At 37.5% G+C, this 14,057-nt stretch overlaps 1 protein-coding gene across 1 annotated transcript in view; it reads left to right on the top strand.

The window, feature by feature from the left end:
- Nucleotides 1–274: 274 nt before the first annotated feature.
- Nucleotides 275–14,057, top strand: part of DNAH11 (dynein axonemal heavy chain 11) — a 139,077-nt gene continuing 125,294 nt past the window's right edge. Inside the window, exons 1-4 of the mRNA XM_072413384.1 lie at nt 275–582; nt 3,177–3,320; nt 8,092–8,288; nt 13,498–13,687. Of these exons, the coding sequence (XP_072269485.1) occupies nt 352–582; nt 3,177–3,320; nt 8,092–8,288; nt 13,498–13,687 (762 nt within the window). The 5' untranslated portion in view covers nt 275–351. The remainder of the gene's footprint in view (nt 583–3,176; nt 3,321–8,091; nt 8,289–13,497; nt 13,688–14,057) is intronic.

Raw genomic sequence — 14,057 nt, forward strand, 5'->3', positions numbered from 1 at the left:
CATTTTGGTCAACTGCATTGCACTTTTAATGCTTTGCATGCCAGTGCAGCACACTGATATGAACTGAGTCCATAGGAAATAAATCATTGCATACCAGTATTGATGCTTAGAATATAAATTAGCATGTGTTTTAAAATGGTTTGCCCCACCCTGCAATACTTTAGCATTCTAAAGGTTTACAATGCATCCCAACTTAATGCACAATAAAATGACCTGTCCTATTTTTTTCAGTGCACACATGTTCTACATTGATCCACATTGGTGTGAACTGAATCAATACAAAATAATGATATATCTCTTTTGAAACTGTTTTCTCTTCAAAATCAGCCATAAAGTATCACTGAATAAATAATGGATATCATTGAGGAGGAACCTCCTGTGCCACCTTTCTGGGAGGATGAGAGAGTGTACTATATTGGAGGATGGCTGCAACGGATGATGAAGCTCAGAGAGGACCGCTGGATAAAGTTTGTGGAGGAAGAACAAAATGAGAAAATACTAAGAGACTTTTTTGATCAGGGCAGTCAAATCTTTTTGATGTTTTCTGCAGCATCTAAAGGAGGGATAGTGGTGACACAAGAGGTACTGTACATTTTACAACCTACCCTAAATAATGTATAATTATTGCAGTTGCAATGTCATTCAATGTTCATGGCTGCCTTCTTCTTGATATGACCAGGCCTGGTATTCTTTTTCAGCAACATCCTACCCCAAAGCATAGCATTATACTGTATGCATGTTTATGGAACAGCTACTGGGCTAGAAAGCCTTAGGTTGGCTGGATCATGCCCACATGTCTGATTCCTCTCTAATGTTTTTGGTCAGCCGTGGATGGTTCTACTAGATCTAAATGTTGTACAGGTCTACTTCCCACCCCCAGCCTATGACTAAAAAGTAAAAACAGAACTGAAACACAACATATGAATGAGCTCATCCCTCTGTCACTCCACTAAGTGTGCAATGCCACATAAATGATTGGCTGGCCTCTGAGCTCTTCTGTACTTTGAATTTATTAGTCTGATAATAAGTTATGTAGGTACTCTTAATTCATTTATATTTTAAAAATAAATGTTTTATTAAATACAGAGTTGTATTATTTGTGTAATATGTATCTACCTGAAATCCATCTTTAAGTTAGAGCCTTAATTCCAGCTTTTCCCAATGACACAGACAAAAAGGAAGAGATTAAAAGTTCTAAATGTACCTTCCTAAATATACACAAACTGCAATACTGACAAAGGCTTTTTTTCTTAGGCATCACCCCAGCGAGATATTGTAACTGGTGCATGAAGTTTATTAACAGTGATTTTGTATGTATGTATTTCTGATATGATCATTAGGTATTATGCACTTTTTAAACAAATTTAACAAAATCCTTTAAAGGTTTATTTAATAGAACAAGTGTGTGGGTGAGGTGGACACTGCTAAAAAGAGTCATTTATTCATAAACTAATTAAATTATAGCACTGATAATGAGTCTTTCATGTTTGTAGTATATTTTTGTTACATAAAGTATTTAAGAAATATTGCTACCTTATATAAAGTGTTAACATATTGCACATCGTTGTACATTAAAAAGGGATATGTCTCTGAGCTATAAATACAGTTAGGTCCATAATTATTTGGACAGAGACAACTATGTTCTAATTTTGGTTCTGTACATTACCACAATTCATTTTAAATGAAACAACTCAGATGCAGTTGAACTGCAGACTTTCAGCTTTAATTCAGTGGGTTGAACAAAAAGATTGCATAAAAATGTGAGGAACTAAAGCCTTTTTTACACATCACTTCACATCACTTTATCGCTTTATTTCAGGGGCTCAAAAGTAATTGGACAAATTAAAAAGCTGAAAATAAAATGTTCATTTCTCATACTTGGTTGAAAACCCTTTGCTGGCAATGACAGCCTGTAGTCTTGAACTCATGGACATCACCAGATGCTGGGTTTCCTGCTTTTTAATGCTCTGCCAGGTCTATACTGCAGCGGCTTTCAGTTGCTGTTTGTTTGTGGGCCTTTCTGTCCGAAGTTTAGTCTTCAACAAGTGAAATGCATGCTCAATTGGGTTCAGATCAGGTGACTGACTTGGCCATTCAAGAATATTTCACTTCTTTGCTTTAATAAACTCCTGGGTTGCTTTGGCTGTATGTTTTGGGTCATTGTCCATCTGTATTATGAAACACCTCCCAATCAATGTGACTGCATTTAGCTGGATTTGAGCAGACAGTAGGTCTCTGAACACCTCAGAATTCATTTGGCTGGTTCTGTCCTGTGTCACATCATGGATAAACACAAGTGTCCCAGTGCCACTGGCAGCCATGCACGCCCAAGCCATCACACTGCCTCCGCCATGTTTTACAGATGATGTGGTATGCTTCGGATCATGAGCTGTTCCACGCCTTCTTCATACTTTTTTCTTGCCATCATTCTGGTAAAGGTTGATCTTGGTTTTATCTGTCCAAACAATGTTTTTCCAGAACTGTGCTGGTTTTTTTAGATGTTTTTGAGCAAAGTCCAATTTAGCCTTTCTATTCTTGAGGCTTATGAGTGGCTTGCACCTTGCAGTGCACCCTCTGTATTTGCTTTCATGCAGTCTTCTCTTTATGGTAGACTTGGATATCGATACGCCTACTTCCTGGAGAGTGTTGTTCACTTGGTTGGCTGTTGTGAAGGGGTTTTTCTTCACCTTGGAAATGATTCTGCGACCATCCACCACTGTTGTCTTCCGTGAAAGTCTGCAGTTTAACTGCATCTGAGTTGTTTCATTTAAAATGAATTGTGGTAATATACAGAACCAAAATTAGAAAAAAGTTGTCTCTGTCCAAATATTTATGGACCTAACTGTATATCCTATTGCTACTGTAAAAGTAAATTATAGCATTACATTTTCATTCATTTTGGGTCACATATTTATAATGACTAAGAATAAATAAAGGGGGGATGGAAGTAAGTTGAAATATATTGCTAGAAGGGAAAAGCTTTAAAAGCATGGCTGTAGAGAGCTCTGGTAATTGTTAGGGAAGGGGCAACACAGGTACAATGATACAGGTACTATGATATATAAGTCTACTAACAAATTAAAAGATCATAGAAAACCTTTTATCCCAGGATATACTGACTTTTATTCTATCCTGCAGCAATAATTGTAACTATACTACCAACTTTATTTCAACAGCTTAATGTAAGTTCAAGGGGCAAAACAGTTTACATTATGAAGAAGATGCCCACAACTATTGGAACAGAGAACTATGCAGAAGTGCTTGTATTTGGGGAGTTATCTGGTATATCTTTTACCCAGACATCAACACTTCTGGAAGAGGTAGGATTTTATGTAAAAATTCAAGGCTGGTGTTTGTTTTATTATGGCAATGCAGACGTCAATGCTTTTTGGTAGAGTGGGGAAGTTAGTGGAGCTACCGTGTTTCCCCGATTTTAAGTCATCCCCATTAAATAAACCACCCCCGATTTTTGAAAAAATAATTAAAATAAGACACTCACCCGTGAATAAGACATGCCCCGATATCCGATCCTGTGTGTGTCTCCTTGATGCTGGCTGCAGCGCGTGTCTCCTCCTGGCTGCAGTGCAGAGCCAAACTGAAAGTAAAAAGCCGGCACATGCGCCCCCGCGATTCTGAACCAGGAAGCACGCTGCTGATCCCTGCCCTATGAGTGATCATGAGTGACTTTCAACAATAAATGTGTACTGTAGTCTTCTTCATGGAAAAATAAGACATCCCCTGAAAATAAGACCTAGGGCATATTTTGGCATTTCAAAAAATATAAGACAGTGCCTTATAATCGGGCAAACAGGGTATGAGTTATGGCTCTCATTTTTTTTTTTGTGCTGTGTGTGCCAAATTAGGGAGATATTCCTTCACTTTCCTGTTCAAATAATTTGTATTAGTTATTAAAGAGGGACATACATAGAAACAGGAACAGTATTTTTAAAATTAAACAAAGGGGACATAGGAACAAAGAGAAATAATAAAAGTCCAGATGAGCGCCCCTTCCAGGAAGATAAAGTTTGAAGGCTCAGGGCCATAATAGTAGTTGTCCCTCGGAGACATATGAAGATTGGAGAGTTGAAACTTCTCAGCAAAGCGTTCAAAGTAGCTCCAGAGAAGGGCTAGGTGAAGAGGTCTGTAAACATTTATGTACACACGTGCAATAATAGTTGTTGGAAAGGATCTTTCACAATCCTTTCCAATGACTAGCACTGCACGGTGCATGAACGAGTCCTGTACATACAGCACCGTTCTGCTCTATGGAGAGGGGAGGAGGAGAGCAACTGAGCGGCACCCTGCTGCACGCTCCCTCCCTTCCCTTGCATTATGATCGTTAGTCCATCATTTGTCGATCCACCAGGATTCTCGCCCGATATAGGCCCTGAGCTGATTATCGGGCGTGAACTGTTGGACGTGTGTTCGTAGCTTAGGACCAAGTGTGCATAAATGTGTACTGGGTTGTTGGCAACCACGGAAGCATCCCTTCACTTTCTGTGTAAGAGATGCCAATGTAAGGAAGGAACTCTTTTCAAAGTAAAGGAAAATATCTCATACATGGCCTGAACAAATGTTCTATTGAAAAAGTTCCCATTACCACTTTTCTTGTAACAACTGTACATTTTTGACTATTCTTATCATTTTATGTCTTGGTAACAATAGTCATCAGGACAAATATGGAGGGTAAAATTTTCCCGTCAGCAACACAGACAATAATAAAATCCTGACAGAGGTTTTACCCTATATTTCTCAAAACTCAAACATACGTTTTGGCAATACATACATTTTGGCAATACATACATTTTCAATGACCTAGAGCAGTCTTGAATACGCCAAGTAGAGTTGTTGCACACAGCCACAACCCTACTTATAGTGAATTGCAGGTGTATGCATCCTTCTTTGTTTTTTATTGATGCCATGTGTGCTCTCTTCTCTCTCTTTGCTCCCTTTCCTTTGCGTTAGCAAACTTAAACTGATTTAGTAAAGCTCTCTGAGGCTGCAGAGGATACACATTTATAAGTAAAGCTGTGTGATTCAGCAAACATGGAATGGATCTGGTCAGTATTTAAACATATGCTTATAAATAGAAAAATACATTTTGGAAATCCATTCCAGGTTTGCTTGATCACCCAGCTTCACTGATGAAAGTGTATCCTCTCCAGCCTTGGAGAGCGTTAATAAATCTGCTTTCAAAAGCCTATAACACTGGGTTGGACACTTTCCCTGTCTCCATAAATTTTTTTTTGGCCCATCACTATGAGGGACTATGTTTCTGGCAAGAGTTGTTAGTAGGCTGTGAGGGGTGGCAAGCTTTTAGGCTGTCAGGAACTGTCAGGGTTTTACCATTTAGAATGCCCTGTATCTGGCCATACCAATTGGTTGATGTAGTTTATTATCAGGTACGTCCTAGGTATGATGGATAAAATACTGATCTGGTGCCAATCATCCTCATCTCCTCAATAAGAATTCTGAAGAAGAGGAAGGCCACATCCCTGAAATTCTCTGGCAGTGTAATATGTTTCTAAGCAATAAAACTATAAAACAAATTACCAAGTTGTATGACTGGTAAATCAAGAAACCCAGATGACAGTCATGTCCAACTGACCCAGTGGTAGTAATTCTCTAACCAAGCAAATACCAGCAAAAGTTGAGGTGATAGATCCATTGAACATGTTGTCATACCTGTTGCCTATGTCATTTACAAGGATGATGACATGATTCAGCTGTACACTTCTTCTGAAATCTAAGCTTCTGTATCTGCAACCTTTTCCTCTTACTTTTTCACCTTCTGTTTAATTGCAAGAACAAAATTTCGTTATTGCACTCAGCCTTATTTGTTGTTGTTCCACATTCCCATATTACATTTCTTGCAATCCATTTCATCTGTAATTGAAGGTGTAAAGTTTCACAGTAATGAAAACTGGTCTTATGTAAAAATAAGAATTACCTGTTTGAAATCTTGTTTTGAGCTAGCATTTTATTAAATATCATTTTAATACAATTTATGATATAAACATTGGATTGGTAATCTGTAATTAAATTTATCCAGTGACACTTTTATTAAAATGTGTTATGTCTGTTGTTTTATTACCAGTTTTTGGTGTTGCAATAGGCTAGCGTTGACTTTCATCTGTTACTAAGACAGCCAAATAAACAAGTGTGTGGCAATCTTAGCTAGTGAATGGTATGCATGACTGTTTTCTAGCAGAATAATGCTGTCTTCTCCAGGAACACATCTCCTTTTACTTAATACTCAAAGTTTCACAATAGATGCTAAGCCCATAGCAAATATTTGCCCATCTGTTTGTTTTAAGCAGGCTTATTTTATAAGATAAGAGAGTCATTTCTTTAAAAGTATTAGCAGCAGCCTGTGTAGCTCTAGATAGAGCCTGATGGTTATGTGGCCCCTATACGTTTCAATGATTTAATAGGTTAGATTTGATTAAAAAAAACACTGAATCTATTGAAAGCTAGACATTCTCAATCAATATTTAAACAACATAATGAACATAGATTAAGAATGTCATCCTAGATGGAACACCACAATATTAGTTCAGCCAGGAGTGCCCCCTGACAACCAGAAGCCAATAAGTGTGTGCACAGTGATAAGTCATAATCCAGACAAACAAAGGCAAATCAGGAAGATATCTATTGTTTATCCAGTCTTGCACTAATCAGTCAAGTATTCAAATAATTCATTAGATGTATACCAAAATACTCTAATCTATATCCTCTTTCCTAAATCATTTTGAATAAGTGGGCTTTGTCCCTTTTGGGGAGACTTAATATAATATTAAGGAGCGCCTCTGTATGTAGTCTAATCAGGATCTTCTTTCTGCTGTTCTTCTAATTATCCTAATGTTGTTGAGTGTTTTCTATAAATATGACCATTTATTGTCTATACATACACATATCTTTTACAGATGTCTCAATAAAGCTTTATTTTGTAGATTAAAAAAAAGCCTTTTTAAAATTGTGTTGTATTGATTGAAAATGTATATTTTATTGCAGCTAGCATAAGTTCTTGTATTTGTTTTGGTATTAGGGTCTTGGTATACCCATACATCAGCATTAGTAAACAGTCAAATGTGATAAATTGAACATGCTGGTAGCAGGATAGCATGAGTTGTTTCTTTACGGTTATCGTTCGTAGACAGGCTGGGAGCAAGGAGGTGACCAGCTTTATTGCCTAAATGCAATAGAGAAAAGACAAGTTACCTTTCTGGGGGTGCAGACTGTCAGGGCTATTAAAATCCTAAGAATTACCAGACACAAGACAAATTCTTTTTACCAATTGAACAGCAGTGTGTGAATACTAGTAGTTGGCTGTTGGAGTGGAGTGCTTATTTGTTGCTTAGAATTTCTTTTATAGCACCAAATGTTTCTAAACAAATCACACCTACTCTGTGTTGAAGATTTAAAATGAGATCTAATTAATGATAGGATTCTGCATAGAATTTCTTATAGGATCAAAGGTAAAGTACATCCAAAGGCTTAACCTTTTAGGAAGAAACTTGGACAGGTTTTAATGCTACTGGGGGGTCTTCCTCTATACTTGTCCTGGTGATTACTGTCACCAAAACTGAGGGAAAGTCAACCCAAATTTTAGGTTGCTCCAAAACTGCAATGGAATAGAAATCTTCCAATAGGAACATTTTTTTTCTGTGAAACTAGTTAGGAGTGAGTAGAGTGACGTATTGTTAACCTAAAGGAAAGTCATCAAATGTAGGTAGATAGTAAAATTGCCAAGCCTGAGATTATTTAAAATATCAAATAAATAAGGAACGGAAAAAGGCTTTTCAGGGGATTTTGAGAGCGCAACTGTTTATACCAATAATATACATTCAATTAAATGATGTAACATATTTGACAAAACATTAGTTAAGAGGTAATTTACCCCACTTTGGACAGTCTTCTTACTTTCTGTTCTATTTGTAGGACAGGACGTGATGAACAGTCTGTTGCAATTGACACAGATAATTAAAAAAAAAAGACCTGACAGGTTTTAACCTTTGTTTGTTATGAAAAAATGGCTTTCAATGCTTCAGAAGGAGTTTAGATGTATAACTCTTGCTTTTTTTCCATCAGGTTTTGGTGCCGGCCCTTTTCCAAATAAAGAACCCCAAGACCCAAGGCAGTATTATTTCACAGGACATGGAGCTTTATGTGGAGACTCTGAAGAACAAGATCCTGATAGTGAAAGGGCTTCTGTCTGGAAAAACCATTTTGCCCCTACCAAGCAAAATTGCCACAAAGGAACTAAACCAGTCGAGTCCAATGAATAAGTAAGATAAATCTTTTTTTTGGGGTGGATTAAAGCAAGTGTTTGTGCCACATTGGGGCTTTCCTGCTGTTGGAGACCCAACAAATATTGTCACTGGCCAATATGAGCTTTCAATATATTTCTCACAAGTAAACCCATAGAAAGAATGCTCTAAATCCAGCTACTAGAATGTGATATAGGCTTTAACTTGTTTACAAACTATCTTAAGGCACACATAATAATTGTAATTATGTGGTTTTCATTAAAATAAAAATTGATGATACTGCCATGATAGTCCTTTTTTAGGCACCCTTGTTTTGAGATGACAGCTGTTCAGCCCCTGGCAGGGCTGTGAAGTCAGTAGATAAATCCTTGAACTCTGACTCCTCAGTTTCTGGTACCACCGACTCCGACTGTCCGACTCCTCTGTATTTATTATGTTAATGTATTTTCTCCGTTGATTGAAGGAAGGCAACATACACGCCATTTAACCACAGAACTACTGGCTAGGTAACTGACGCTCTACTGTATTGGCCAGTTTAAACAAAAGACAAAAAAATGAAAACAATAAGGTTTTATTTATTGTTTTTATCAAGTAGCTATAAAGTAGTAGCATAGCGTGCATAAAAATCCGGAACAGGAACTTTACCAGTTTAAAAATATGAACCACATTCTTCGGTAGTTTTAAAACTAAAACAAAGCTTAACTACATGAACAAAAACAAAAGCTGGAAAACCTAAAACACTTTATATATTAAACTTGGAATATAGTTGTAGAGTAGAATAGCTGTCAAATCCAATCCAAAACTAACTCAATGTAGTGTTGTTCCAAGAAACAGAATTGCTTCTGCCAGATCCTCTTTCATAGAAGCTCTTAAATCTGACTTAAATATTTTTAGAGCTGAAAATAGTCTTTCAACACTGACTTGGGTGGGTGGCATTGCTGTTATGGTTCTAGCCACATCACTAATAATCTCGGGATAAACAAGGATGGCTTATTCCCCAATCAGTTTCAATGAGCAATCATACTTTTCTACTTCTTTTAATTCTTTAAAAAACTCCTGCTGGAATCTCTATCGACGCATATGCAACGTCACTTTACTGTTGAAAGTTCCATTTTGTCCAAGTAGGAATCAAAGTCTAATTCTTCATTTGAAGATGATGATCCTGAGTTACCAATGCTTAAAGGTTCATACAGTGGCTGTGTTTCAGGTAGTAATCCCTTCATGTGAACTGCTACATCATAGAGGGCCTTTTTTGCAGTATCAGTCTGGTAATCGCTCAACAAAATTCAGCTCATTAGATTAACATAAATATCAGCTAACAAGATTTGATTATCCAGTAAGAGATTCTCTCTTTTCTTCATTAAAGATACAATGTTATCAGCTATTAACCCTCTGCTTTTGTTCATGCAATATATCAAGCTCTTCCATTTCAAGAAGTATTTACCAGGTGTTAAATCTTCAGATTGCAAACTCTTGGTGACAGTATAGTGTTAAGCTACGTACACACGTCAGATTTTTATCGCCCGATAATCGGCATCGGCCACTGGCTTTCAGTTAATAAAACATTTTCATTGTCCAGTTCTTCAAGAAAGTCTTTTAGTTCAAGCAAACGCTTTACCATTAAATAAGTGCTTCTCCAGCAAAATGATGCAAAATGGCTCCTTTTCCTGCATGTCTTTTCAAAATAGCACCTGTTTTAGGGACTTGTTACTTGCCTCAATTTAGCAATTAGAGTAGCTGCATGACAATCCTTCAATCCATCTCTTATTGCAAGTTGCAGAGTATAAACAGCACAATGCATATGTTGAATAGTAGTACGCTTAGATGCAAAGAACAGTCAGGAATGGCGCCAAGCGGGTCCCCTGCGGCCGAAGAAGTTCCGAACCCAGAAATCAGCCAAAAAAGTAATGGCGTCCATTTTCTGGGACAAAGACGGTATTCTGTAGGTGGACTACCTACCTCAGGGGTCTAGTATCACCCGACAGTATAATGCTAACCTCATGGACCAGCTGAAGGAGGCAATTAGGACGAAAAGCTGTGGAAAGTTGACCAAATGGATCCTTTTTTGCAGGACAATGCACCTGCGCACACGTCCAACGTTGTTGCTGCCAAATTGAACACCCTGGGTTTCCAATTGGTCCACCATCCCCCTTACTCACCTGACCTGGCCCCTTTGGACTATTATCTGTTCCTGAATTTGAAGAAACACCTGAAGGGGCAACGTTTCAATGACATTTCTGGCGTCAAAGATGCTGATGAGAGCTTGTTTGCGGCCTAACCAAAGGACTTATTTTTGAACGGTCTAGAAAAGCTGCAACTACACTGTACCAAGTGCATCAGTCTCAGGGGGGAATATGTTGAATAAATGTGTTATTTCCCAACTCTGGCTCTCTCCTTCTGGGCAAAGCCAGGAACTTCTCAGCACCTCCTCGTAAATTAATAATATTATTATTATTAATAATATTGTTAATAAACAGGATTTATATAGCGCCAACATGTTATGCAGTGCTAAACATTTAATAGGGGTTGGAAATGACAGACTAATATAGATAGTGATACAGGAGGAGAAGACCCTGCCCCGAAGAGCTTACAATCTAGTAAATACAAACATACACATAGTCCTGAACTATTGCAAACATACATACATACAACATGGCACTATACACACAAATAAGCTATAGCCCTGCACTAAACTTAGACATAATTTATCCTTTACAGAAAAACATGCACACAATATGCACCATGCACAAACATTCATACGGTCCTGCACCATACACCATGCAGTTTTAAAATAAATATGAACACTTACAGTTGATTCCAAAAAAACATTCCTCCAAGTTCTTCTAAACTCTTTTAGCAGACAGAGGAAGTTGAGCAGGTGCTGCTGCCTTTATCTGTGTTTGCTGATGTTCTGCTCAAGACAGGGCACAGGAAGGCTCTAGGGCCAGGGGGGCCACCCAACTAACTTCCTAGTATTAGGTGGTGTGCAAAATGAAGTTCAGCCCTGGATGGGAGCATATATGGAGAGTGCAGACAGGACACCTGAACACACATCCGGCCATAGCACTCACCTAAACCTATATCATTACACTTGTTTACCCTCAAATGAACTTGTTAAACACATTTTATATATATATATATATATATATATATATATATATATATATATACATTATATATCTGAAATACAATGAAAACCCTTTTTGTAATGTACATAATCCATATTACAATAATGTGGATGTCAGGTTAAATAATAGCTCAGCTGAACTTATTTTATGACTATTGTTTGTGAAATAGGACATTTGAACTTGCTGTATTTTTTTTATTAGAATTTAAATTTATCAGGAGTCTGAACATTTTTATCAACTCAGACTCCAGGTACCTAAAATTGTCTCCGACTGGCCCCTGGGCTGTCCCCCATCACTCACACCCCTGCTGCAGACTATGAGCAGCTGTACCAACACACATAACACAGAAATGGTCAGGAAGCTGGTCCTACACAATGATGTGCAGATGAAGCTTAAGCAACAAAGTGTCTGTAATAGGCTAGTGGAGATCATTCAAAGAAGGGATGAAAAATGGTGAAAACAGGCAATGGTGTAATCTATATTACATATATAATATATATACATATATAATAATATGTACTGCCTAAAGAAAAACGCCAATTGCTTATGGTTTATATCCTAAAGTAGACATTAACTCTCAAGTGAAAACTTGCTATGTTATATAGAAATAAAAACAAAATGTTAATTGTGTTTTAAAAAAATACATAGTTTTTTTTCTTTGTTCTCTTGCATATTCCCACAAATACCTGTTATTCTTGCCAGTGGAGTCTACCTAATGCAGCTCTTTCCATTAGTGATGCTACATTTCTCCTAAATTCAGGGTTGTAGAGTTGTATGAAAATGTACAATATTGTAGCTTGCCAGTTAACACCTGCCCATTGTTTTCTGGATTGACAATACTGCTTCTGTTGCTGAAACCTTGTATTCTGCAGTGTTTTGGAAGGGAAATATATGAGGTATATGTAAAGAAGTTTATGGCGCCTTCGGGTAAAAGTTTTTTTTTATTGACTTTATGAGGCTTGTGCATCACATAGCAACTAAATTTGGTATTTTTTTATGTTAAAATGGAACCTTTAGGTATATTTCAGGGCGTTGCCACCTATGATTGTTTTAGGAGATCTGGAGAAAAATTTAGTGATGAGTTATCATGCCTTGATCTGCATGATCTGTGTGTGAAGGAAGCTCATTTTAGAGTCTGGGTTTCATCGTGCAGCACAGTTGTAACTGCTATGCTGCATGATGAAGCCCTGTCTCCACATAGATGTGCTTCCTTCACACAAAGATCATGCAGAACAAGGCATGATAACTCATTAAAAAGGAAAAGGTCAGATACAGGTTGTTTATAGACAATTCCAATGACTAGTTCTCCCAGAGTTCAGTTGATTTTTTAAAGAAGATTTTCATTTCACACTTATCCACATGGAACACTTCTTTCATTCTCACCTGAAGTACCTTCATGGTATGCAGCCCTTTTTTACTGCAAATACATATATATTGCTTTCATCTCAAAAATTGTCAGCTTGTTGGTTGTAGTTTTCTATATTTAAACACTGCCAATGCATCTATCGCGTCAAGCTACAAAGCAGATACACTCCTAATACACCCCCAGAATTTCCCTGTGGCTGTGTCTCTTACCTCTGGATCTTCTTGAGGATGAGTTCTCTGTTACAGAAATTATACATTGTCTCTGTTGTGCTGGCTCTAAATTACATAGTCTATATTCTGTATACTTAACAATAGTTTAACTCTTTACAATCTCTATACAGGGAATTCCAGGACGCCTCTTGTTCCTGTTCCTATCCCTTGCCTTTAATCTAGGGTTGAGATTTTCTTTGCACATTTTTGCTATTTTATTAAACAGGATTTATATAGCGCCAACATGTTACGCAGCGCTGTACAGACGAATACAGACAGTGACACAGGAGCAAAGGACCCTGCCCCAAAGAGTTTACAATCTAGGAGGTGGGGGAATTAACACACAATAGGTGGTGACCCTGGTAGATTACCCAGAGTAATATAGGATATCTGTAGACCAGTTATAGCAGTAGTTTTACCTGTTTCTGCAAGGTTGAGATATGGGAGCTTGTCTAGATCTTGGACATTAAAAAATACTATCTGGAATTCCAAAAAGGTTTGTAATACACATTTATTTTTTACAGGGAAAACACTATTGATAGAAAAGCTCTTCATGCATTTGAATCCATGCTTATCAAATGGTCCTATCAGATACGAGATGTCATAGAAACTGATTCTTCACAGCCGCTTATAAAAGGTCTCAACCCAGGGCCTTCAGCAGAACTGATTTTTTGGAAAGCAAGACGGGATAATCTTGCTGGGATCTATGAACAGGTAGGTAAAGTACTTACAAGGTTGCAGTTTTATTGTTCGTGTATGCCTGGTTTTCTAGTTTTACACCAGATACTTATTGACAATATTTACTGTTCTATGGAGAGGGATGAGGACAAGCAAGCAGCACTCTGATGTGCTCTCCTTTATAGGAAAGCACAGTGGTTGTTTCCATCTTTATTAATCTTTTTATTTATTAATTAATCTTAATTTATTTGAAGCCTAATAAAAACTATAGGCTGGCTTATTTCAAAATACATTATTGTTGGTTGTTTGGATATCCGGCACATCCTATCTTCCTTTTTGTCTGCTGGAACTGAATGAACTCCCGCATCGGCCCGGCCCAAATAGCCAAAGATCGCAACAAGGAAGA

Source organism: Pyxicephalus adspersus, chromosome 5 (assembly GCF_032062135.1).
Source record: "Pyxicephalus adspersus chromosome 5, UCB_Pads_2.0, whole genome shotgun sequence".
NCBI lineage: Eukaryota > Metazoa > Chordata > Amphibia > Anura > Pyxicephalidae > Pyxicephalus > Pyxicephalus adspersus.